Below are 27,802 nucleotides of genomic sequence, written 5' to 3'. Positions count from 1 at the left end.
AAATATGTTAGTTCTGTGGTTTTCATATCATGCTCCTTATAGTCAAGTGCACCTTTTGTATGAAAAATATATGACATGTTAATGTTTAGATTTTGTTTTAGTTCAGGTTTGGTTTTTGCTTGTGGACCGCCCTGTTAGTAAGAGAATGATTGTAAGACATTTTCTCTTTGCACTCGTGACTTGCTACAGCCATTGTCTGTAACTCATTTTGGCCTGTAACATTCTGCGATTATAACCCCACCGGAACTGGTCATCGTCCCAGCCTTTATTTTAATAACCTAACTTACACCTACCCGGAATCAAACCAACAGAAACAAGTTGATTTACAATAACATACAGCAAAAAAAAAACCTTTGTTACTGTTGCACTTACACGATGTTGATGTTGTCTCCACAGGGCATCAGCGCAGTAGACCCTTGTAATGCAGAGCGTCCACCTCCTAGTCCAGCCATGTACCAGCTGGATATCGTCTTAAAGAAAGGCAACAATCTCGCAATCAGAGATCGCACAGGTAGGGCCCCTATATATTCTATTATCTGCAGTGCTTATCCTCAGTCGGGTAGCCGTGGTACTGGAGCCCAGCCATCTTTAGGCAGTGGGCAGGCGACACCCTGAACTGGTTGCCAGCTCGTTACAGGGCACACAGAAACAGATAACTCAATCACACCTAGGGACAATTTAGACCAGCCAATCAACCTGAAATGCATGTTTTTGGGATGTGGGAGGAAACCCGATTGCCCGAAGGAAACCCACGCAAGCACGGGGAGAACATGCAAACCCCGCACAGGAAGGCTGGCAGCTGGATTTGATCCCATGACCTCAGAACTATATATATATATATATATATATATATATATATATATATATATATATATATATATATATATATATATATATATATATATATATATATATATATATATATATATATATATATGGGCAGCACGGCGGCGCAGTGGTTAACGCATGTGCGGCAAAGTTCTAAGGTCTTGGGAACCTCCTGTGTGGGTTCAAATCCAGCTACCAGCCTACCTGTGCGGAGTTTGTATGTTCTCCCCGTGCTTGCGTGGGTTTCTTCCGGGCACTCCGGTTTCCTCCCACGTTCCAAAGACATGCATTTCAGGTGGATTGGCCGGTCCAAATTGGCCCTAGGTGTGAATGAGCGAGCGATTTGTCTGTCCCTGTGTGCCCTGCGATTGGCTGGCAACCAGTTCAGAGTGTCCCCTGCCCACTGCCCGATGATTGCTGGGATGGGCTCCAGCACCCCTGCGACCCTACTGAGGATAAGCGGTGCAGCTAATGACATGAGATGAGATGTATGTATATATGGGCAGCACGGCGGCGCAGTGGTTAGCCCGTGTACGGCACAGTTCCGAGGTCATGAGATAAAACCTCCTGTGTGGAGTTTGCATCTTCTCCCTGTGCATGCGTGGGTTTTCTCCGGGCACTCCGGTTTCCTCCTACATTCCAAAAACATGCATGTCAGGTTAATTGGCCGGTCCACATTGTACCGAGGTGTGAATGAGCGAGCGAATTGTCTGTCCCTGTGTTCCCTGCGACTGGCTGGCACCCAGTTCAGGATGTCCCCTGCCCACTGCCCGAAGATAGCTGCACCCTTGCAACCCTACTGAGGATAAGCGGTGCAGATAATGGATGGATGTGTGTATATATATATATATATATATATATATATATATATATATATATATATATATATATATATATATATATATATATATATATATATATATATATATATAAATATGAGGTTAGCAAAATGATCGATGACTTGAGCTCCTATACTTCTTAACAGAGCTCAGGAGTAAAGACTGAAACCTATCCTGTTACTAGGCTTGTACTTGCTAAAAATGCAACATAGATGTTTTTGGATGTGTGACTTTCATTGAACTAATTTTTGAGCTTCCTCAATGCCACCAATAAGGGCCAAGCCTGCATGTCATCAAATAATTAACATTCGTTTAACACTTATTTGAAGTTACATGATATTAGCTTTTCCTCCGGGCACTCTGTTTTCCTCCCACATTCTAAAAACATGCATGTCAGGTTAATTGGCCGGTCCAAGTTGTCCCTAGGTGTAAATGAGCGAGTGAGTTGTGTGGTTTTTTTGTGCACTGCAACTGTCTGGCAACTAGTTCACGGTGTCCCCTGCCCACTGCCCGAAGATAGCTGGGGATGGGCTCCAGCACGCCCCGATCCTTCTGAGGATAAGCGGCGCAGATAAAGGATGGATAATGGATGATCATAGCTGCTAACTAGGGTCATGATGGTTACGTCAATCCTCAAATCTAATTGCTGGCCTGTTATTTTTTCATTGTTGCTGGTCCGCACATTTTTACTGAAAGGCTTAACTGTCAAATTGAAACAGTGTGAAAATAAAAGGAAAAGGAGAAAGTAAAATGGTAAACTATCCATTTGAGCTGCACATACAGAACTGTATGTCATCGATAGTGCAGTTCGGCTCGGACAGTGCACTCCCAGCAACGTTCAATTTGGTTTGAGTACAATGTCTATTGGGAAGACTTGGATAATGCGACAAAAGCAGAAAAAAGTAATACTTTTTTAACAGGATATTCTTACTAGTTTCCTTCAACGGGCCACATCAAAAAGCTTGTCTGGCTATATGTGGGGGGGGGGGGGGGGGGATTTTTAAAGGGTTATTGTTCTATTTTCTTTATTAATTATCCATTATCCTTTATCGGTCAGTTCATAATACGCTACAAAGCCAAGGAGCCGGGACTCTTACTCTCAGCCAAAAGGCCAAGCTAAGGTCAAGTCATCTTTATTTGTATAGCCCTAAATCACGAAGAGTCTCAAAGGGCTTCACAGATTATTACACTATATTACACAGACTATTTTTCAGCCGACGAGAAGAGTAGGTTATTCATATGCTATGGAGTAGAAGTGAGTTTTAAGTTTAGATTTAAACATTTCCACTGAGGTTGCAGATCGGATCTCAGGGGGAAGAGCATTCCACAGCACGCTCTCGAACCAGCAGAACACTTCTTTGCTCTTGGGATCACCAGAAGACCGGCACTCTCAGATCGTAGGCTTCGGACCGGGACATAGGGGCAAATCAGATCTGAAAGATAAGAGGGAGCAAGTCCATGTATGATTTTGTACAATACTAAGAGAACCTTGAAGTCACATCTATGGCTAACTGGGAGCCAATGCAGGTTAGCCAAAATCGGTGTTATATGATCGTACTTTTTTGTCCTAGTTAAAAGCCTCGCTGCGGCATTTTGTACCAGCTGAAGAGACTTGATTCTAGACTTCGGGAGACCAGAGGTCCTAGCCTAAAAGCCTTGCTGCGATCATTGCGAATGCACCGTTCCCGGAGGTACTGCAATACCGGGCCGATGCGTGGAGTGCACAGAGCAAGCTCTTATTCCATCTCCGGATTGAAAAAATAGACATTTTTAAAGTCATAAACTTATTGTCTGGCTATATGTGGCCCTTGGGCCATAGTTTATCCCTATGTTGAGGTGCATTTCCATTGATGCTGTGCTAGATTTTATCATGTTTCATTCATACTTATGATGACGGATGAGAAATTAAAGTCAGAGTTCTCACTTCATAGACAACAGGACGAGAGCTAGCACAAAAAACTGTAGGAAGATTGGTAGAGAGTAAAAATGTGACACTTTTCATTTAAAAATGTTTCTATAAAAAACACGAAACTTGTCTGTGACATATTTATTGTTTTTAAAAACGGGAATATTATGTTATATATAATTACCAGCTGAAAACATGATTATGTCAAAACACAGAATTTGTAAAATAAAAAACACGTGCAAGCAAATAACAAGCCGAATTACATGTTACACAATAAATTTTTATCAAAGAGTACCATGCTACTTTTCTGTTTGTGCAAACGCCATATTCTGTTTTTAGCGGCTTGTTTCGCACGTTAGTGAATACACCTTAGAAACTAAACAGAGCATATGCATCCAACGGCTAGATTGAATGCAGTAATCCTTTTTGGGTCTGTCACAATTGGAGCGCGGAATGACTTACATTTTAGCCCTGTACAATATGGCCTGCTGGCCCTCTTGCATTGTGGGTAATAGGACACCCCTTGTACTGCAGCCATCTGTCAGTCCTTAAAGGACGCACACACAATTCCAGCTCGGTCTGAGCGAGAGGCCTGTGCGGCTTTGAATGTACAGTGGGGTATTTTATGAATACTTTAACCATGTTGTCTTTCGCTTGTCCTCGTAAAATGACTTGGCATTTCAGGGAAGAGCGCTGACATGTTTACTATAAAAAGGCTTTGGGAGAAAGGATGCAGAGGCAGCAGTAGAGCAGTTCCTATGGTAGAGCACACACTCGTAAGCGTTTTGGACCGTTGGATTGCGGTAGTGAGGTTTTAGCTCGAAGTTGCTGTCCTCCCATTAACAAACCAATGTCAGGCAGTTTGAGCTGCATCGATATCAGTCATTCTTAACTTAAACATTCTCATCCATCCCTATAACACTCTTGCATTAATTGAATTAACCAACCTCACTTCCAGAACACGTTTCACCCCATCCATCCAACCATATTTAGACATTACTCTCATTTTATTTCCCACCTTTTCTGCACTACATAATCTCTTAGTCAAACTGCCTTCATCCATTCTTTCATATGTCCAAACCATCTCAGAACATTTTCATCAATCCTCTAAGCTAGTTTTCTCCCCACACCAGTTATTCTCCTTTCTTCCTCATTCCTTAACCTATACAGTTAAGTCAGTCCACACATACTACACAAACATCCAATTTCAAAGAAATTTAACCAATTACACTCATTCTATTTCAAACCCCACGCCTCTGAGCCATACATCACTAATGGTACCACCGCACTTTCATACAATCCTTGCTTTGCATTCAATTTTATCCAACATATTTTTGGGTATTTAAGGTGCACCGGATAATAAGGTCTAATTTACAATTGCTGGCCAATAATGGTTGTTATTTTTTCATAGTCCATAAAATAGGGTACTTAATGTTTACATGAAGGGAATATTCCAATTTAGATCAGAATTCAGAGTTTTGCGCCACTCCGAATAGAGTCTTTGCATGACTGGGGACAAAAGTTAGGCTCAATCCCATTACTACCCCTACCACTCTGTTTTTCTGTCATGTTCACAACTAGACAAAAGTTACATGATGCGCCTAAAATAAAAAAACATTTTCTTTTGTTTGCATGTATGTACAGGATAATTTTGGTGTTACAAGAATGCTCGTAACTACCACAGACAAACAAATAACAATATGGGGGTCCTCTCAGAGCAGAAATGTAATAGCAAAAGAGAAGCTAACATATATAGCCAAATCCAGTTGGTGTCCGTTAGCATTTGTCTACATTGGCAAAAATACCTAATCTGGTAGCCAATTACTGTGTTTATGTAATAACCAAGCAGTGTGAAAGTAGCACCATTCAAAATTAAGATTAATCATACGATATGATTTTGGGTTGGTATTTTGTTGACAATGGGGTAAGGCTAATAGTATCTTTGTCTGGATGGGTAATGTTTGTTTTATTCATGATAATTATTGTCAACCGTGTGTATATTAAACTGTCATTGAATTTGTGAACCAGTGTTTGGCATTCCTTTTTGTATTAAAGACATATTATCTAATGGTTATCATTACAAATGAAATTAATACCAATTTCTGGAGACGATTAATTGTCACACAGATAATAACGAATGGCAAATATATTCTAAAAAAGAAATAAAGAAAAACAATCACCTGCATTATTTGCTACTATGATAATATCATAGCTGCCAAGTACTATGGTTTTGCCGTAATGAGTACGGTTTTTTTTAACTACAGTGATACGGTGCCATCACAGAAACTGCGGTTTTCCCCCTTAAAAATGTTTTTAAAAAAATAAAATCGTAAAAACATCCCACCGCAAGATGGAGACAAAGTACCATTTCAAACAACGGCTATATCAGCACTGCCAGTCGTCTGGCTGCATATCCGGGCAAGTCTATCGACCAAAGTGCTTGGCAGCCTGATGACTAGGAAAAAGATGATGACATCATCTGGATACAAGTGCCACAGTGTGACCCATTCGAAAGAACAGTTGAACAAACCAAAACAATGCACAATGGAGAACAATTAATGATTAGGCTGTAGCTTGTATAACATGGAGAACATTTGGATATCATTAATTTTACTAATTTGAATCAGCCCACGCATGTTTATGGATTTTCAGTCCCTTATTATCTGCTTTTCAGCGAATAAAAATCTTTTGGCCTTGCATGTTCAATTGACACTGGTGTGCCTTGCTTCACTTTGAGAAGTGACTGATTCAATGAAGCAGTGACACTTAAAAATGTGCCAGTGAAATTGTTTGATATATTGAGATTTAGCCCTTCAGTTTGTTTATTGCTTAAAGATGTGCTGAAGTCAGTTAAGTGAAAATGGGGAATTTCTAAGATGAACAACAAAATTAAACAAAGTGCAAAAATGAGTAGCACAGATGAGAGAAAATACTCAAGTTTCAACACACACACACACACACACACACACACACACACACACACACACACACACACACACACACACACACACACACACACACACACACACACACACACACACACACACACACACACACACTTTAAGTGAAAACACCAGCAGAGCAGATAAATGTCTTATTCTTTCGTTTTAAGTTTTAAGCACTGCTAACAGCCGCAGACTTATCTTTCCTAAAGTTCTAAGGCTTTGAAAACTACGATTGGTAACATAGTAAAATAAGTTATGTAACTAAGTAAACATAGTTTCGCTTAGCAACTGAAAAACAAACAAAAAAACAAAACAAATGCACATCCAAGACTCTGTTAACATGACATCAACTCAAATATGAACTGTAGTTGGGCCACCAGGCTGTACCTGCCCAAGACACACCACAGGAAATGGTCCCATTATGACCCTACTGACTGAATTTAAAATTGTTTTGCCTGGTGGGTCGTACAAATTTTCAAATTTGTACAGCATGTCTCTGAATGCTGGTTTGTCAACTCTATTGAACGGCAGAGTTTCAGTAGCAATGTGCCGCGTAATACTTCAGTTAGCATGTGCTAATTTACACTGGCTTGTTTGTATTTTCGTGTAGAAAATTCACTTAAATCCAATTGACAAGCTGCAACCCCTGGATTCTTCCTTTGCCGACTAGCTCGGCGAATTTTACCGTGTGCCTGGACTTCAAGTGCTGCTTGAGATTAGTTGTGTTAGTTCTTTTCAGTGGCACCTTCTTGAAACAAAGATTGCAGACCACTTCCCTCATTATCTGCATCCTTATTAGGGTCGCGGGGGGGGGGGCTGGAGCCCATCCCAGCCATCTGCGGGCAGTGGGCAGGGGACACCCTGAACTGGTTGCCAGCCAATCGCAGCTGCAAATCACATTAGTTCTTGCAGCTTGCTGCGTTCTTCATCGACGCACGAGCCGAGTGATCCACCGCTAAGAGTCGTACAGCTGGGCGATTTTACGTCCGCCCGGGACGATCGGAGACAAATTCACGACAGGGCTTTTTCTTGCGCCGCACCGCGGGTGCCGTTCGGTCGCTCCCGCGAGCGAGCCCCTAAAGCGCGGCGCGGGTACTTTCGGGCGCGATACGCACGACACCGACACAGTTACGGGGGTCCAGCGCACTCCCCCCGCCGCGAACGTCAAACCGCGAAGTAGCGAGGTCCCACTGTGAACCCAAAATTGGCCCAAAACTAGTAATGTTGCGCGTTGTTTTGTAAGTAAAAGAAGCGCACCATGATGACCGCATAAGTTACAACGTTGTTTGCTTACGGAAGTGCATCCCTTCGTGTTGACGTCATTTCCCCGCCAATTTAGTCATGGGTGGTCACAAAGGGGGGTTGAAAGAAAAAGGACGGTAATCGTGAATATGAAAGATATTTGCCAATATGAAAAATATTCGGGATTAGACGAACATGTCATTTTCGCTACAGCCCTTAATACCAATTTATTTCTAGTTCATGAAACAATGATCCGTTCATTTCCCTTTTGGTACACCAGGCTTATTTTAGTGCATGATTCAGTGGAAACATAATTACATCTTCATACATCACAAGTTAATATTTCAAGACCACTCATCTGCCCTGTACTGAGTTACTGCTTACAGCTATGTAATTGCAATTATTGATTTATGATGGAAATGAGGTGGCTAAATAATTTATCGTCAGAATCATGTAGTTTGGGGTTTCACAGTAAAGTTTTCAACTTCAACATTGTTCTATCCTAGGTAGATTTTTATTATTTGGTAGCTTGAAAGCATGTGATAAAACACATAAACTTCAACTTTTGAAAAACTAAGGATCCACCAAAATATGCATTTTGAACCAAAACGGAAAATGTGAAACACAGGGCCAAAATAGCTAAACAGCTACACAGAAATTCCTGTTGGTCAACAAAGTGTTATAGATTAAGTAAAACTGCTGATAAATATAAAATGCAAATAACAAAAGGAAGCTCATTAGACATAAGTACTTTGAGTAAAGTGGCTGATTGTAATTTAACAACAAATCTCTTGTAGCTACAGCACTACTGAATCTCGCCCTCCTGTTTTTAAGAACTGTAAAAGTAAAAACTTGGGGCAATTAATCTTTTCGTCAACGAGAGTAAATATTGACAATAAAATGGTAGTAGGAGGGAATTGATGATGACAGTAGTGTAGTTGGCTGAATCAAATGTAACAAACATGTCACACTCAATATTTTCCATTGTATAATAATAATAATAATGATAATAACAATAATAACAATAATAATAATAATAGTAAATAAAACAACTTTGACTTTTTTCGCCAGCCGATGAACTTTTGGGATGAACCGATTTAAAGTTACACACATAGTATTTATCTACGAATTAAAACGGCTGGACTGTACATAATTAGCTCTGTAGTGTTAGCGTATAATCACTAGCTTAAGTCCGGCAAACTGCTGCCAAAGTATAAAAATAATAGTGAATTACACTCTCTCTGCGCATAACTTGCCAGCCAATCGACTTCAAGGATAAACAGACAAAATGTCACATACAAAGTATTCATTCATTCATTATCCGCGGGGGTGCTGGAGCCCATCCCAGCTATCTTCGGGCAGAGGGCAGGGGACACACTGAACTGGTTGCCAGCCAATCGCAGGGCACACAGACACAGCCAACTCACTCGCTCATTCACACCTAGGGAAAATTTTGACCTGCCAATTAACCCGACATGCATTTTTTTGGAATATGGGAGGAAACTGGAGTGCCCAGAGGAAACCAATGCAAGCACAGGGAGAACATGCAAACTCCACACAGGAAAGTTTGATCTCATGACCTCAGAACTGTGCCGCACACGCGCTAACTACTGCTCCGCCATGCTGCCCACATATAAAGTACGTGTATACAGATCAAATGACATATTGAAGGTAAACAAAAAGCGGAGTATTTTAGAAGACATATTCCGCTGGCAATAAAGGATATTTTTTTTTGCTTTATGAGCCACTTTTGTGTGTGATTCTCAGCATGTTTTTTTTTCTTGCCTTTTGTGATTGGATGTGAGGATTTGTGTCGACCTATGTTATTTAAACTGTCGACAATCAAAGCCAGTCGAGCACAATAAAGGGATTTTTTTTTAATGGCTTCCGTTTAATTTTATCGCCCCTATTATGAAAATAAAGTAGTTAGTCTTCATTGCTGGCTCGTGCAAAATTGAGTGCTACTCCAGGAAGCCACTTTGTTGATGACTGACCACACTTTTATGTGTATCTCTGGCAGAGGAACAAAAACAGTGCTGTTTTCCCATTGCAATTGATAAACACTGTTTAAATCATTTTGTGAGGGTCATTTATTTAGTTTTCACTGGCTGCTTTTCTTTACAGCCACTCAATGGATTTGATGCTGCAAAGTTTCTTAATTATACTGTATATAGCACTCTTTCCCCTCATTATACTGTTTTTTTTCACGGTTTTATGCTTCACACGGATTTTCATTAAGGATTGGGTTCTGTATTCTGATAGGCTAAAAAGTGCCTAAGAGAGTCAAGTCAAGTCAAATTTATTTGTATAGCCCTTAATCACAAAAATGTCTGCAAAGGATTACAATGACACCATCGCCTGATCTTAAACGAACATGAGAGTGGGTATTTGTAAAAAATAATAATAATAATAAATGTTTACAGGTAAAGGATACTTGTACCTGTTTTTGTCAAATGAATGCTTGGGCCTGTAAAAGGGTTATTTTTTTTTTTTTTTTTTTTAATGCATAATAGTGTATTTTCTGCGATTGGCTGGCAACCAGTTCAGCGTGTCCCCTGCCCACTGCCCGATGATTGCTGGGATGGGCTCCAGCACCCCCGCGACCCTACTGAGGTTAAGCGGTGCAGCTAATCAGATGAGATGAGAGATAATAGTGTATTTTATAGTGGAATAATTGTAAAAAGAAAGATTTCTACTTCATTGATTTTGCCTATCACACATTTTTTGGGGGGGAGCGTAACCCCAGCGATGAAGAAAGGTTTGCTGTTAAAAAAAATAATAAAAAAAAGGCTTGCATGTGAACACTTTGCGTGTTTACCTTCTGTCTCAGGTACCAGTGATCCATATGTGAAGTTTAAGATTGCGGGGAAGGAGGTTTTCAGGAGTAAAACCATCCACAAGAACCTCAATCCAGTATGGGACGAGAGAGCCATCCTTTTGGTGGAAAGCTTGAGGGACCCACTCTATGTTAAGGTACGATTCCTTCGTTTAAGTAGATTTTTTTCCCTATTTTTGTTTATTACTAACATGTGCTGTAGAGTGAAAATTATTTTAAGGACAGTTTATCCTTATTCTGTTTCTGCAGGTTTTTGATTATGATTTTGGACTTCAGGATGACTTTATGGGCTCAGCATATCTCTATTTAGAGTCTTTGGAGCATCAGAGGTTTGCTTTTTTAACTAGAAATCATCAATGATCGATCTTCTTATTTTCCACTTTTTTAATTTGGACCAGAGTGTATCATCTGCTGCAAACGGTCTATAAAATTGTAATTTCCCTGTGGGGATGAATAAAGTATCTATCTATCTATCTATCTATCTATCTATCTATCTATCTATCTATCTATCTATCTATCTATCTATCTATCTATCTATCTATCTATCTATCTATCTATCTATCTATCTATCTATCTATCTATCTATCTATCTATCTATCTATCTATCTATCTATCTATCTATCTATCTATCTATCTATCTATCTATCTATCTATCTATCTATCTATCTATCTATCTATCTATCCATCCATCCATCCATCCATCCATCCATCCATCCATCCATCCATCCATCCATCTATCTATCTATCTATCTATCTATCTATCTATCTATCTATCTATCTATCTATCTATCTATCTATCTATCTATCTATCTATCTATCTATCTATCTATCTATCTATCTATCTATCTAAAAAAGCACTGTACTTCCCTTCAGTCACAATGTTCAACAAATAATGTTTTGCTGCCCTCTTGTGGTTAATTTTAAAAACGCAAATCCCTAGTTTTTTTTATTTATTTTATTTAATTGTTTATGTAGCTTTTGATTTATTTATTTTTGAGCATTCTGCTTCTCGCTATTATAACCTGCAAAATAATATTCATTTATTTCAGATGTATTACCCACTTTAAAAAATACCTAGACACTTAGTTTAAGAATTCTTACATAATTGGTGGTCAAATTATTTCACATTTGGGAGAAAATTTAGCTACCGCTTTCTTTTTTTTTCTAGTAATATAATCATTAGCATCTGCAAAATGTTCCAATATGTTAGATCATTTAAGCATTTTGTTTTGTTTTTAAGTATACATTTTTAAATTAGAATTGTTATTATTGTTAATTTGTGTATTTTTTTGTAATTGTTCAATGTTGCACATTTAAAGTAATATATTTATCTTTTTAGACAGTTTAATTTTTTGTTTATGAAATTTGAGCAGATTATTCTGCTCATTTTAAGTTTTACGATTATTATTTTCCTTATTTTACTTTATTTGTTTTCACTAATCATAGTTGCAATACAATTAAAATGTATTGAAAGTATTGAAGAAGCAGATCATTTTGCTCCTAGTTTCAGGAGGAAACTATCAAAAAAATGTTTTTATACAAATATAAGAAAAACAAGAAAAGTAACATTTTGAAGTATGAACACCTTTTTAAAAAATGTAATATAATAATTGTAATTTTAAGAATTGTAGTCCTCAATTTGATATATTTTTAGATTAATTCTCTACTAAATTGATAAAAATATTTTGGTCTATAAACAGTAAGGCAATAACACAATGTAAAACACATAAAAAGAGTGAGTACATGTTTTGAGACACCCTGTATATCAATGTAAATAAAATAAACTACAATGAGCAAAATTATAATATGATTTATAATATAAATATATTAATGGGAAGATAAAAAAAATATTTTTCTTTTATAAATAGGAAATTAAATAATATGCTAAAAAGAGTAAAATAAGCTCCACTATAAGCCAAACTATCTATTAAAATAATAAAAATAAACAAATATTTCTTGAGTTGAAAAAAATAGTTTCATATTACAATAAACAATCCCTAAGATGAGACACCGTATCTATTAAAGGGTTCAGATTTATCAATAAATTACCATATTTAAAGTATTCCAATGCTTCCTTGTAGGACACTGGACGTCACCCTTGATCTGAAGGACCCACATTATCCCGACCACAATCTTGGCACCCTGGAACTGTCCGTCACTTTATCACCGCGAGAGGGAGACGTGAAAGATACAGTAAGAAACACTGTTTAAATGTGTATTTTTTTTTTGTCGCTCATTGACCTGAAAGTTTTGGCTCAGCTACTTGGAAACTCCTCAAATCAGCACATGCGCCAATGTAATTAACGTTCCTGTCGGTGTAAAAGTTTCATGTTCAAAGGGCGTCGTGCATTGGCTCATGCTCCGGATATTTCCGAGTCGGGTTTTATTTCTGTTCAATTATTTGTCTGCCTAATTGGAACCCCGCATGTTCGACCCAGAACAAGGCAGGAATCACGGGGGATATATGTTATTCCTTTTGATCTGATGTCTTAATTTTGCTGCTTGTTTAGTTCTGTGATTTGGAAGAGTCCACACTTGACACAACAAATAAACTCTATTTAGGTTAAGCACCATTTTATATTCTTCCGACTGTGAGAAAACGAGTTCAGGGGTGTACAGTACTGGCGGTGCCATTTGTCTTTGAAGGGGCTTCATGGTTTTGGAAAAAATGATTTAAGTAATTCATTTTGCTCAGATATTATTATCTATAGCAGGCTTGTCAAACTTGGGTCGGGGGCCACATCCAAACTTTATGTTCTCAGGTGGGCTGGATCAGTAAAGAAATGTCAACGTCAAATATTTAGCTTCCTTTTTCAGTGCTATTTTGTCTTTCAGCGTAATTTTGTAGCCTACCCTACAAATTATAATCACGGATGATAAGTGATCTTTTCTAAGTACAACACATTTATTCACAAACAATAGAAAAAAATAATGTTATGTTTGGCATCGAATGTGTTCATAATTTCGTTATTTTAACAGTTGAGTTAATGCAGCTTTACATCTGAACCAACTCACCACAATTATCACAAACATAAGCAAACTCAAATAAAAATACATGATGCTTGCCTTAATTTTCATACTTCTTTGAAATAAACAAAAAAACAATGCAAAACAGGCTGGGGCTACTGCAGAACAATGTCTTTAACTCATTCAGTGCCATAATGTATAAACAGGTTTTCAGAAGAATTCTCTCTGAGTTAAATATAAGCTTTTGAGAATGATTTTAGTATGATAAATCACCACTAGATGGCAGGAGTTGCATTTATCAGAGCTTTGATAACACTCTTATTATCTTGTTTTGCTTTCTTTATCCACTGTATTACAGTGTGTTGGCGGCCCATATGCCATGTATAGGCAATGTAGTGAGAGAAGCGAAGATAAAAGTAAAGATAGTTTAACGCCTACTTCTGTCTAAAATAGATGATTAAGTCCTTTAGTCATCGTCGGGACGGAGAGGGATGACATATCTTGCGTGTATCTTGCTTTTGCAGCGGTATTAATGAGTACTTTAACGTAGAGTAGCCAGAAAAAAGGTGTTATAAAAGATCACAAAATGAAAACAAAAAGTAATAAAGAAGTAATTATTCAGCAATTATTTTAATTATAAGCAGAAAATAATTAGCCCCCATTAGTATTTAGACTTAAGCATTGTCCCGAGCTTGAAAAATTGCACAAAAATAGAGCCATTCATTTTATACTCCTGAACACACAATGGTAAAAAGCTTCAAAACTAAAATACATAAACAAATAAGGGGAATAAAGTAAACAAACAGGTGCCGGTCTCATAATAACAGTGTGTGCATTAATGTTTGTGTCAAACAAAACTTGGCAAGGTAAATAACTCCTGCCTTATTAACATGCATGACTGACAAACAGCTTACTTTTCACTAATCGAAACCCCGCCCACTCCCCACAACCTGTCACTCAAACCACAACTCACTTCCCCTTCAAAATTAACCTGCACGTCACGCTGGAGCCACTGAGGGGTGCTGTAACCGCTTTGTTTCCTTCACAGACCATGCTTTTGAGAAGAAACTGGAAACAATCTATTAAGGTAAACTAAAACGCATGTAACCCTCCTTCACTCACCCCTCTCCCCTTAACTGCCGTGCATTTTTTACAGCGGTGCTGTCTTTTTCCTTTTTCTGATCATCCCCCTTTGCATACTGTGTTCTTTTCTTTGTTGCTTGGTATTGTCATTGCTTTGTTTTCCTCAAATTGCAATATCTTTACCCAAAATTTTAGCCATAATTGGACCATAAAAATAAAAATAACCCAAAAATGTTTGGAGCCATAAACAAATGCAAATGCATACCTCAGTTGGGTCACAGGGGGTGCTGGAGCCTATCCCAGCCTTCTCTAGTTGCCAAACAGACGCAGGGCACACAGAAACAGACAATTTACTCGCTCTTTCACACCTAAGGACAATTTGGCGCAGTCAATTAACCTGACATGCATGTTTTTAGAATGTGGGAGGAAAACGGAGTGCCCGGAGGAAACCCACGCAAGCATGGGGAGAACATGCAAAATCTGGATTTTAATCCATGACCTCAAAACTGTGCTGCGGGGACGCTAACCACTCAGCTGTATTTACTGTAAAAAAATCTATATTCATTGGAAAACATTCATAATGTTTGTGTCATGTGAGCCTTGTTGCTGTCCTGGTACTAATCCTTTTACACAATGTTTCCTGGATTTTTGCTGCTAACATGTTCATAATGAACACTATTAAATGAATTCAGTGAATCAGGGGACATTTGCGTGAATCTAAATATACAGGCTTACAAACCTTTAATTAAAGTATATTAGTATTTCTAAAATTGTAAAATGAAATGAAATGAAATGAAAAATGAAATGATTTGCATTTATATAGCGCTTTTCAAGTCAATGACTTCCCAAAGCGCTTTACAATGTGCTCCACATTTCCCAATAGCGGCCTTGCAGCCATGTGAGGCGCTAACCTGCTTATTGGGGGTATTAGGGGTTCAGTGTCTTACCCAAGGACACTTCGACATGTAACACGGAACGAGCCGGGATTCGAACTGGGATCCCTTGATCCCAAGACCATACCTCCTGAGCTATGTTCCAAAATAATAAATAAATATAAAACTGGCAGCCAATCACACTAATCAGTAACAAAAAACGTAGCTCTCAGCTTAAAAAGGTTGTGATCACTGCTTTACGGTATAACGAATCTCACCGTGCTTTATAACTTTTCACACCACAACAAGAGAGCCACTAGCTAGCTTGCGAGCAGGGTTGGGTGGGGTTACTTTAACTGGATTACTTTCAATCTCTTTTGCATTACTCCAATACCAAATATGCTAATAAAAGACAAAATAAACTAATTATGAATAAAATTACAAAATTTTGTGCAGGCTTGGGGAGTAACGGAATACATGGAACGGCAAAAATGATGTTGGCAAGCTGTTTGGATTCATTTTCATTTTGTTTCTCTCGCATTTTATGTTAGTTTTGCCGGAGATCAAAGAAATCCAAGCCAGGAGAGAAAGCTTACCACGTGTTGTGAGTCATAATTTTATTCATATTTAGTTTCTTTTGTCTTTTATTAGCATATTTGGTATTGGAGTAATCCAAAAGTAATTGAAAGTAATCCAGTTAAAGTAACCCTACCCAACCCTGCTTGTGAGCTAACAAGCCTTTAGCCAAAATGAGGAACGGGCACTGGCCTTTCTTACAGAATTACAGATTTTTTTATTTGTAGGCTTGATCAGATTACAGTAGGCTGGACATTATTGCTCAGTCGCTAACTAAATGCTGTAGTTTTAGAAATTTATTGGGAATAGGGCGGCGCCCCGAGGAACCCCGGCACCTTTTCAGTTTAGCCATAATTGACTTCAGTTGTGTCTCAATGAGTTTTTCTTAATATCTTTATGCACAATTGTCATTTTAGTGTTTGATAAACTGAATCGGCCAACGTTACTTCCTTTTTGACTGATAATCGCGTTTGTAGCACGCCGGGCAGTCCTGCTGCACTCTGCCTTTGAAGTCTTCGAAATGGGCCACCCCGCCTGCAAGTCGGGAATTATGCAAGCCTGCTAATGAATTTGACTTCATCTCGCCCCCTCGCTTTGCATTTTTATTTTTACTCAAACTATTTTTCTTTTCTTTAATGAAGCTGTGAACATGCATTAGAAGATGCGAACTCTTCAAGAAATAGTTTGCAGGAGTAATTATGAGTCAGAGGCGGATTCAATCCAGGTCTTTCTCTTTAACCACTAGGCAATTTCTTTTTTTGGCACTTCAAAGATTTTTCCCCCCTCCGATGGGCTTATAAAAGTTGAACTGTACCCCTGCTGTGTGCTCCGGCAAACAGATACACATCCCTAAAGTAAATAGCAGTGTTATTATTTTATTTTCTGTATTTTAAAAACAAAACCACAACATGATTTTTTTCCGGTGACCCCGTTTCATTAGCATATGCTTGCTACGTAGCGCCAAGTCGCTTCGTGGAAGGTTAGCCGGAACCGCGAGCTAGTCGTCAGTGGTGTCTAATGTCTGGAGAATAGAAATTAAGAGGCTGCTTCTCCAGATCAAAGGGCTGCACTTGTGCGGCGGGGTTTGTTGCGAGTTTAATGAAATTCATCTGCAAAACAAAAGCTATGCTAATCAATTCGCCCCGACAAGGAACAAGATGGTTGAAAAGAAGGGGGGTGGCGTGTATTTGTTGCGGTGAAGGATGTTATGATGATTCAAAGAGAGGTTAAATAGGCCTTTAAGTGCTGAGAAATAACACTTAAGTAGGATGCATCGTCACTCTTCAAGATGGACGGCTAAAATTAGAAATGCTAGTTGCTCTTGTGTCCTGGGGATTGTCTGAACTAGAAATTGTATCCCAGGTTTATTGCTGCATCAAAAGACTATTTAATCATTTGCTCAATCTGTCAGTTATTTACTGCGAATGATCGATGAAGTTGATAAAATGGTCATACCAAACGGAGAATTGCCTTCTGTTTCCTAGCCGTGATTGAAGGAATCTGAATAAATCGTTTACAGGCCTAGAGGCAAACGATTAACCCCGATTACTTGGCATTTTTTGAGTTTTCGATTAAGAGGATTACACAAACAGATGATCTCATTCATGTCACACACAAATACAGCAACGTTTTTATGCTTGTTTGCTCATTGCTTGACCAGTGTTTTCAATTGTCTGTTTACAAGGTTTCCTTGTATGTGCTTGCAAGAAGCATAGACTTACACTTCACACGGATGGACACAACTGTGGCATCCGCTTTATATGGATGTATTTACTCACATTTTCGCCATTGGGCAGAAAATAAATTGAAATGTCCAGCAGAAATCAACCAATACACACAAGGGTTTATCAGCGAGTAAGCCGGAGTTTGTGTGCATCCTTCTCTGTACTTCAAGTCCACATCCGAGTAAACAGTCGCTGAGACGCGTTGTACTGTGGTTCCTGTTTTGTAGAAATGTACTTGATATGTGTGGTTATGGAACAGAATACTGTTTTATTTCTCCTTGTTATAAACGCGGTACATCGAGTGCAACTTTGTCGCACCTGTGCTACTATCAAAGTCTTTTTTTGCAATTTATTTGATAATCTATTAGTTGACAATGGATCAATTCAGTTTGGAAAAAATAAACATTAATTTGAGGGTAATATTATTTCACTTATATCGTTCTTCAGGTTTAACGCGCTTTTCCAATTTTACCCGCGACAGTGCCAGAGCATGCGCCTGTCCGATGTCCACAGAAAAGCTCAACTATGGCGAGGTATCGTCAGCATCAGCCTGATCGAAGGTCGCGGCCTCCAGCCGATGGACGCCAACGGCCGGAGTGACCCTTACGTCAAATTTAGGATGGGACATCAAAAGTACAAGAGCAAGGTAAACAAAAACCGGAGTATTTTAAAAGGCCCCAGTTGGACATAATAAGATTCTTGTTCATTTTTTCTTAGACGGTAACCAAAACGCTGAATCCTCAATGGCGGGAACAGTTTGACTTCCACATGTATGAGGAGCAAGGCGGCTACGTAGACATCACAGTTTGGGATAAGGATGCTGGCAAGAGAGATGATTTCATGGGAAGGTACATGGACCTCTTTAGTTCTTTTGAGATCTTCCAATTTCCTCACCTGCTTTGAATTTTCCACTACATTATATATTAACTTGGCCTTGAGTTTCTGCTCTAAATTATTTCAAAGCAGGCTTCACGGACCTTTTTAAAGCCGAGAGCTACTTTTTTGTGACTGCGAAGGGAAGTTGGATATGCAATAAAATGTCAACTCATCATTTAATTCCTCTGCTGTTTCTGTGTTACTATTATATTATTACCAGTTACAGTAGCAATTATTAGACATAGGGTTAAATAGGCTCAGGCAACCACTGCTAACACACATGACTTTTCCAAGGGCATTAAATACCGTATTTATTCATGTATAACGCACATTTTTTTGTACCTAAAAATAACTCAAAGTTTGGGTTTCCTACAAAAACACAGTGACCCATCTCTGGTAAGCTATTCTTAAAGCCGGTCCAGTGGCTTATCAGGTGCTCTTACTTGGTCCCCCTTGCAGCATGTTTGTGACTCTCGTTTCAAACTTCTTCTGCCGGGATGAACTCAAGTTCACGTGTTAATATTTCGGGGTTTTGGTGTCTTTCAGGTGTACCATCGACCTGTCCATCCTCAGTAAAGAGCACACGCACAAGCTTGAGTTACTGCTGGAGGAAGGTGAAGGCGTGCTAGTGATGCTGGTGACACTCACCGCCTCTGCCGCCGTTTCCATTTCGGACCTTTCCGTCAATGTCCTGGATGACCCGGGCGAACGACTCCAAATCAAGCAGAGATACGTGAGTTTGTCTGAAAAATTTGGGTTGTTTTAAACCGAAAGGTACCTGTTTTTTGGGTTATTTTCTCTAATACAGGCCAAACATTCTGGTTGTTATAAATAAACAACACTATTCTTTAGGGTTTTAAAACTGAATCACACAATTTATTTTTTTTAATTCCCACCATCTGCACTGAAACCTTGCTTTACCGTGCCGCAGGAAATTGCCCAACTTTGTTTTCGCATAAAAGCATGCAATTTTCAGTTTCTTTGCTTTCTTGTAAAGATCAGCTGAGTGACATTTATACATATCAATAGGTGGCAAATGACTTCTATTTTTTATTCATACCAGTTATTTACCCATCAGGTGGTATAGGATATTTGTTAACTGAATGTGTTTGACGAAGATGTTTAAAATTTCACTGCAATTTTTTAAAAAAAAATCACACTACAAAGGTGCACCTAAAAACCTGAAATTGGCCAGAAATTTTAAAGCGTACCTTTTAATCTTCTGCACCCTATTTTCTGGAATATACAGTGGAAAAAATTGGAAATGCACAGTTACAATTACATGATACTGCATACGATAACTGTTCTGGAATTGAGAAACATATAGAGTGGTATTTGAGTACCCTCTTGTGGTAAACATTTTAATTGTTTGTTGCTAAAAGAAAACAAAAAAGAAGCACAGAACTTCGACGGCAGCTCAGATGCTAACTTTCAAATGCTCATTACAAATCCTCTCTTGTTGCTTTGGACAATACTTGTCCATAAGTATCATATTTATTGTGAGTACTTAAATGTAGATCATTAATTATGATAACGTTTTGTACAAAATTAGGTACTTTTAAGTGTTGTTAAATTATACTCCATATGGTAACTTTTCTGTCTTTGAGAAACATATAGAGTGGTCTTTGAGTTCCCTCTTATGGTTAACATGTTATTTTTTGTTGTTGGTGAAATTAATTTTATTGGTGAAATCAGATGTCATAACATCAATTTATTTTCTATGAAAGAAATAATTTCCATTGAAACGTATTTATTTATTTTCTATCAGGGTTCGTACGGGTGCTTGAAATTCTTGAAAATACTTTCATTTTAATGTTGAGTTTTCAAGGTCAGGAGAATGCTTGAATTTTGGGTAAAGTGCTTGAAAATGCTTGTAATTGTTACATATTGCCCTGTTTCTTAGCAGTCTGACTCTATAGACCATGCAATAAATGTCATTATGGTGTTGTCATGTGAAGCATCACCACTCCCTACAGCTCTATTTAGAAAACCAGCTTTTTCAGCCCAGCTCGCAGAGAAAAGCTCACAAACAGCTTTTTTAAAGATATAATTTCAATAATAATAATCATTATGCACCAAATTATTTAGTAATTCAGAATTTCACATGTTTTGTAGAAGGTCCTTAAAAAACACATGAAATATAAATTAAAATATTCACAGATCGACAAAATAATTTTTTTGAATACACATTTTGAGCTTTTTTAAACATTGAAAATATTCAAAATCGGACAACAACACAAAACCCCATAAAATACAAAACAATAAAATATCTTTTTTAAATATTAACTCTTCAGCGCTATAAATAAATGATAACATTTTAAAAACAACTTACAATTCTATTTTCACCAATTTAGACACATGTCCTCTGCAAAACATATACATTAAAATAACTAAAACTAAAAGCAAAAGATCAACAGTCTCTAAGATTGCAATATTGAACGCACTGTGATTTGGAGCACTCAATATAATTGAAATAAGTAATAATTTTGGCGCATTTTTCTGGTTCTTTCTTTTTTTGTCTCCCGTATTCAACTCATTAATTACCTAACACCTATAGAGCCCTTTCTGTGTTCGCAAACAAGTGTTACGTAGTCAAGCTGTGTGTGGACTGTTGACGCTGAATGGCAGAATTTATGTCAGTCTATAGCATCTTATTGACATAAAAACATCGAAAATCATACATAGGAACAGCTCAAAATAGAAAAAAGTATGTGCTAACAGCAAGACAGCAACTTTATTTTAGTCATTAACGTTAACTTAAAAAAACTTGTGTGTATTTTTCATATTCTCCCCGTTCACGCATAGGATTCTTCCGAGCACTCCTCCCACGTTTCCTCCCACATTCCCAAAAACATGCATGTCAGGTTAATTGGCCAGTCCAATTTGTAGCTGGGTGTGAATGAGCGAGTGATTTGTCTGTGTCTGTGTGCCCTGCGACTAGCTGGCAACCAGTTCAGGGGGACCTCTGCCTACTGCCCGAGGACAGCTGGGATGGGCTCCAGCACTCCCGCGGCCCTACTGAGGATAAGCGTTGCAGATAATGGATGGATGAATGGATGCTTGAATTTGGCCATGAAAATGTGTATGAATCCTGTATTATGCAACCCTAGCTCTTACTGTTGTTTTAATTCAATGCGCTTTCTAATCCAGTGCACCTTATATATGAAAAATATGTATCGGAGATTATCTTTTGGGGGTATGCCTCATAATCGGTGGCACGTTGTAGTGCAGAAAATATTGTAATTGTTTTCTTATTTTGCCCAAAAAAATAATTTTAAAATAAATGTTTTCTCTTTTTAATAATATTTTTGTTCTTATAGAAAAACGAGATAAAATTTAAGTAGAACTGTGAAAAATCCGAAATTACAGAAATATTATTAACCAAAAGAAATACACGTTGTTACCTCCTGTGCCACTGTGACCACAAATTATATGAAGGAACTTTTTTCTGTCAATTTGTGCAACTTGATTTCAGCTTAAAAAACATGAAACTGATGTCAAACTAATTCAAACATTTTTGACGGACTGTGTGCCTCGTGATTTTCTTTAATGAAAAAGAAGTGTGCTTTGTCTAAAAAAATGGAGAAACACTGATTCAGAACGCCCTTTAGTTGACTGCAGTGTTTCAAACGTGTGCCTCATTGTCGGATAGTCGCTGCAGTCAGCGTGCAATCACAGGGGGGCGCTATACGACTGAGAAAGCGACACTGCCCCGATGCGCTCACAAAAAAGGTTTTTGTGGGTGCGTGTGTTTGTAATAGGGGGCGAGAGGTAAAGGCTGAGGGTTGCACTGGGAGGGAAGGCGTGTAAAATGGAAAGAAAAAGCTATTTCACCTCTCTCACAACTCGTTTTTCTGCTCGGCCCAAGGCCCAATTTTCTTGCTTTCCTTACTTTTTTTCCTTTCTCGACCATACTTCCCGTCGCAGAAGCTCACTCATCGTCATCATCCTTTTGTCCGTCTCCATTGTGGGCTTCCCATTACGTGACCAAAAAGAGACTGGAAACCAGCCACTCATTAAATAAGTATGTTTTTTTCCCACCTGATAAAAGTTGTCTTTTAGTCACCTAATGGGATAACGTGTTCTTTATGAAATATGATTTGAGTAATGTACAATAAGTGCTCAATGCCCTGTGTTCCATTTCTAATTTTCTGAAAGTAATACACCAAATGAGTTGTGTTATCGCATTATTTTTTAACCAATTTTAAAATCCAGTTCTCACTAAAACTCTGCTATTAACTTAAAATCATTGTTTTATGCTAGTTTTTAGGGCTGGAAAAACATAATATTTTGAATATTCCAATGAATTATTGATTATTTCTTTTGATTATTCAAATGAATCATAAATACTGTATAACTTTAAAAAGATAAAAATAGATTGGAAAATCACTTCTGTCGAGATAAAGCTTGTGAACGAAACTGTTCTTTAAAAAAACATGAAAAATTAGACATTTGTATTTAAATCTGAGTGAATTGTTTTATTTTGAGTCAAAATAAATCGGCTTTCTATTTTGTGGAGGGCAGTACATATTGTCAATGTAGGTTTTAAGATATTTTTTTTCTCCTTTACAAAACAATTCCATAATTGACTATTATTGTTTTAATTAAAGAGTCTATAAATTGTTAATTAATTGATTAGTACACAGTAAGACAAATAAGATAAAATAAATTAGTGTTTGATTAACACCCTAAATTGTTTGTCTGAAACCAATTTGTGTTTACTTAACTTAATTTTCAGTGTATCAATTTTTGGGAGGGTTCGGTCCCAACATTCTATAGTGTTGATGAGTTAACACTTTAAAAGTTAATTCATCCGAAGTTAGTAAATGGAAGATTTAACAACTGGCATGCTTTTATCTCCTCTAGATTATTGTAATTCCCTGCTCTCCGGCCTCCCCAAAAAGAATATCGGCAACCTGGATCAGATCATTCTGCATAATTCATGCATGAAACCATCTCACCTTTAAGATAAATTTGCCGTTTTAAAGTAAAAAGAGTGACCATTGGGAATTGTAAATATCTGAGGAGAAACAATTTTGAGGTGCGTAGGGGAGTATTGTGAGATTCCCTAGAGTGAATTGGGCCTTTAACGTTGTGCATTTGAAATAATATCTGTGTAGTTAGCGCGTGCAGGAGTACTGTAACTCACATTAGATATTATGTCATTATTACACTATTTTTATTCACTGTACCAGAGACAAATGTTATAAAATGGAGAAAACAGTAAATTGTCCTGAAAGATACATAAACACAAAGAAGCTCAGCGAGGAAAACAACTATTTGTTGTATCTGACAATTAAGGACATTAAATAAATATATTGTAAATTTTATGTTGGTATTATTTTCAAAGTTGTCATGAATTTAAATCATGGCTGCATGTATTCAACAACCTTTGTCACTTTTAATAGTTTGAGCTGAGAATTAGTCAAGCGAAATTTTATACCGATTTTTAATTATAAAATAAGTGTCAAGTCAAGTCATGTTTATTTGTATAGCAATTATTCACAAAGAGTCTCAAAGGGCTGCACAGATCAAAGACTATTGCAAACTAATATTAAAGACTATTGTGACACCATCCCCTCATCTAAAACCTACATGAGGGCAAATAATACACAGATATTGTGTGCGTGTTATACTTAAATAAATCTGGTATTTCCTACACACCCTTCTCACCTGGACCCAATTTTTAATTTAGGAAATATTTCCAACCAAGATTAAAAAGGTCTTCAAACAGTGAAAATGTTTTTTCTTTCATTTTACTAGGAAGATCAACTTGCAGTACAGTAGATTACAGTATCCCTATTCCCGACCAACTACTTGAAATGCTCCCGGCAGCGTCCCAACACTTAGTGACAATTGCCTTGGATGCGCTATTGCTCACTGTAACCTTTCCTTCATCGCTAATTACCGCTTTCTCAAAGGTAGGGGTGGGGAGGGGGGTGGCTCGACAGACCCAACAGGAGAGGGTGAGATTTATGGATTATGATGGCAAAGGAGCACACACACTAATGGTTCTTAATGGGCCTGGGGCGGGTGAAGGGAAGGGGAGGACGACGCGACCTCCGCCAAATAGTGGGGGCAACTCTCACACATACGACTTAGGATAAAGGACACAAGCAGACGGTCAGATACATTTTTTTAACCTTAATATACACGGCTGTTCAATAGTTTTGAGTCGCTTAGAAATTCCTTATTTTTGAAGTAAAATCACTGTTTTCTTTAATGTATATAAGATTAAACTGTATTTTCCATACTATAAGAAACCCAACAACCCCAAAGTCGACAGAAATTTGAACGTGCACCTTATAAACCAGTGCGTTTTATATAGAGGTAAAATTGGAACTGTGTTACAATGTTTGTGCAATTATTGATCTGTCAATAATTTTATCGCTGATCTCCATTGCTAAGCAATTGTGGCAACAGGCATCGAACCAGATAGCACCGATTCCTCCCCACTAAGCCACCAGGGACATGGTTGTTCAGAATTGCATAACTTTGAATGCAACAGTAATCAAACCCAGATCACAGCATGGACTGCGGCAGTTCCAATCCACCAGGAAAAGGCATTAGGTGTTATTTCATTATGACACTATATTTACCAGATATTTTAGAGTAGAGAAAATGGGGTTTCGTTCTTTCAGGACGATTGAATTACTTCCCACAATGCTGGTCTCTTTATTCAATTTAGAACTAAATAATTACTTCCAACATTGCCCTTATTGTCCTTCAGTTCAGAATCTTATGCAAACTTTGTAAGTTTGTTGTACCATGGACCGGTTTAATTAATAACAATATTGTCGCGGCCCGGCCTAATTAAATAAACAATATGGCACAGTGACTTAAAATCGTGGGAAGATGAGATAAGAGCTAATGTCTTTTCTTGCCTCTTCTGCATCCCTAGGGATGTCGTGAATGGGATCTGATGCTCACCACACTTTAAAGTTATGCAATTGTATGTATTTGTGATCACTGACATATTCTGATTAATCAATTAATGTGCCAATATGACACATTTTTGTTTTCGCGCCTTTTAGTTTGTTGCACTTAATATATGAGAAAAATGTCACAAAAGACTTTGAGGTCACGCCGGTAAGATCAGGAATGCCTTATAGTGCAGAAAATATGGTAAACAGAAATACACTCAATTCATTGTTAACATGGTAAATTAATATTTTAGCTGCAAATGTCTGTTTTTTAATGCATCATATCCATAGGTGTATAGAAGCCCATTTCCAGCAAAAAGCACTCCCGTGTTTTAATAGTACATTGTGTTTGCTGATTGCATTAGAAGGCTAACAGATCACTAGAAAACCCTTGTGCAATTATGTTAGCACAGTTGAAAACAGTTTTACTGGTTTGAGAAGTTGTGAACTTGCCCTTTGTTGTAGCTAGTCGATCATCACATTTAAGGGTTTGATTAAATTCTCAAAATGGCTAGAAAAATACCTTTAATGTAAAACTTGACAGTCTATTCTTGTTCTAAGAAATTAAGAGTATTCCATGCATAAAATTGCCAGGAAAGTGAAGATCTCCTACAAGGGTGTGTACTACTTCTTTCAGAGAACAGCACAAGCAGGGCTTAACCAGAGTAGAAAGAGAAGTGGGAGGCCCTACTGCACGACCGACCAAGCAAGAGGACAAATACATTGGAGTCAGTAGTTGTATCGATAGACTCCTTACAGGTTCTAAACTAGCAGCTTACTTAAACAGTAACCAAAAAAACACTAGTGTCAACATCTACAGTTTAGAGGCAACTCCAAGATGCTAGCCATGGTTAAAAGGTACCAGCAAAACACCAGTGTCAACATCTACAGTTAAGGGCCTGGTCACACAGCTGTTTGCGTCTGAATCACGGCCAGAAATTTCTGCCTGTGAAGCAGACGCTGTTGGACGCTTTGAGATCGCCATATAGACGAGATACAGCAGTGCTTTACACGCGGTCGGAAATTCACACGCGGTTGGCCGCGCGAAAAAGTTTTGCGCTGCTCAAAACTTTAGACCACGTGTTAACCGCGGGCGGCACACGAGGTAATGACGCGGAAATGACGCGGAACGACGTGCTCTGGCCGCGCCCAGGGCGTGGTTACACATGGGTAGGACACGAAATTTCAGCGGGTAATCGTGGGTGGAGCACGGTCATAGCATGTTCTGCGCCTGTATCGCGGTGTTATTACGTGAAATTAGCGTGTTACGCGTGTGACGGTCAAACAGCGCGATTTGCCGAGCACACGTCAGTTGTGCTCGAGACGTCAAGGGGTGGACATGGATCCCCGTCACCGTAGTGACCTCGTCTTAATCCATTTTTATTTCTTGACATTTATTTTCATTTCATTACAAGATAATAAAATAAAAATGAAAAACTATTACAATAATAACATATCGGCTTCTTCGGCCATAGCTTGAAATCTTGATCTTCACGGGACTGTGTCTTGAGCGGTTATGATTTCTACAGCCCGGTGTTATGCCGAGAAATGCATCCCTGCCGAGATTTGCCTCCCCTCGCTACTACAACCACTTTTACCTCGTTTTATCTCACTTTTAGGGAATGTAATGGCGAACATATAACCAAATCCACTTCGTCTTGCAATTGTTGGGAATGTAATACAACTTAAACCATTCCGTCTTTGTTTTTGTTGTGAACGTAATCGAACGGTAATGCACACCGTATATAAATCACTTTTGAGAACTGTTATGCACTCTACCGTAAAGCTTATTATGCAGAAATAAGCTTTATGGTAGAGTGCATAACAGTTTCAATACGAGCGATTTGAATAGAAAAAGGCAAAATAAACATGTTACCTGCTCAAAAGTTTTCCATCGCGGGCAACCACGGGCAAAAAAAACCCCGCAAAATTTTTCCCGCGATACAGACGCAAACGGCTGTGTGACCGGGCCCTAAGATGTGACTCTGACATGCTTGCCTTCAAAGCAGAATAAAAAAAAGCCATATCTGAGACAAGCCAACAAAATTAATAGATTCATATGGGCACAAGAAAACAGATACTGGACAACTCATTTGATAAACAAAAGTCTGAGTTTTTCATTGAAAACGCAAATTTTCTGTGTGATCCTCAACTTTTGAACAGTAGGGTATGTTAACAAATGCAA

General features: G+C 38.2%; 1 protein-coding gene and 1 pseudogene across 6 annotated transcripts in view; one reads left to right on the top strand and one right to left on the bottom strand.

Annotated features, from left to right (window-relative positions):
• Nucleotides 1-27,802, top strand: part of mctp1a (multiple C2 domains, transmembrane 1a) — a 166,113-nt gene that overhangs the window by 32,483 nt on the left and 105,828 nt on the right. For 5 of the 6 annotated variants that reach the window (XR_015850527.1, XR_015850528.1, XM_088336399.1 and 2 more), the window contains 8 exons: nt 397-511; nt 10,591-10,733; nt 10,846-10,925; nt 12,678-12,789; nt 14,612-14,650; nt 18,300-18,464; nt 18,536-18,666; nt 19,241-19,427. Coding sequence is in view for 4 of the 6 variants with exons in the window: in XM_088336399.1 (XP_088192525.1) it covers nt 397-511; nt 10,591-10,733; nt 10,846-10,925; nt 12,678-12,789; nt 14,612-14,650; nt 18,300-18,464; nt 18,536-18,666; nt 19,241-19,427 (972 nt within the window). In the remaining 2 variants the exon portion in view is untranslated. The remainder of the gene's footprint in view (nt 1-396; nt 512-10,590; nt 10,734-10,845; nt 10,926-12,677; nt 12,790-14,611; nt 14,651-18,299; nt 18,465-18,535; nt 18,667-19,240; nt 19,428-27,802) is intronic. The other variant, XM_088336398.1, reaches the window with a different exon arrangement.
• On the bottom strand, nt 3,337-3,466 carry LOC148365929 (U2 spliceosomal RNA; annotated as a pseudogene).

The sequence above is a fragment of the Urocampus carinirostris genome, chromosome 5 (genome assembly GCF_059441175.1).
Source record: "Urocampus carinirostris isolate Australia breed hairy pipefish chromosome 5, RoL_Ucar_1.0, whole genome shotgun sequence".
Classification (NCBI taxonomy): Eukaryota; Metazoa; Chordata; class Actinopteri; order Syngnathiformes; family Syngnathidae; genus Urocampus; species Urocampus carinirostris.
Note: the sequence above shows the minus strand (reverse complement) of the source record. Positions and strands in the feature narration are given on the sequence as shown.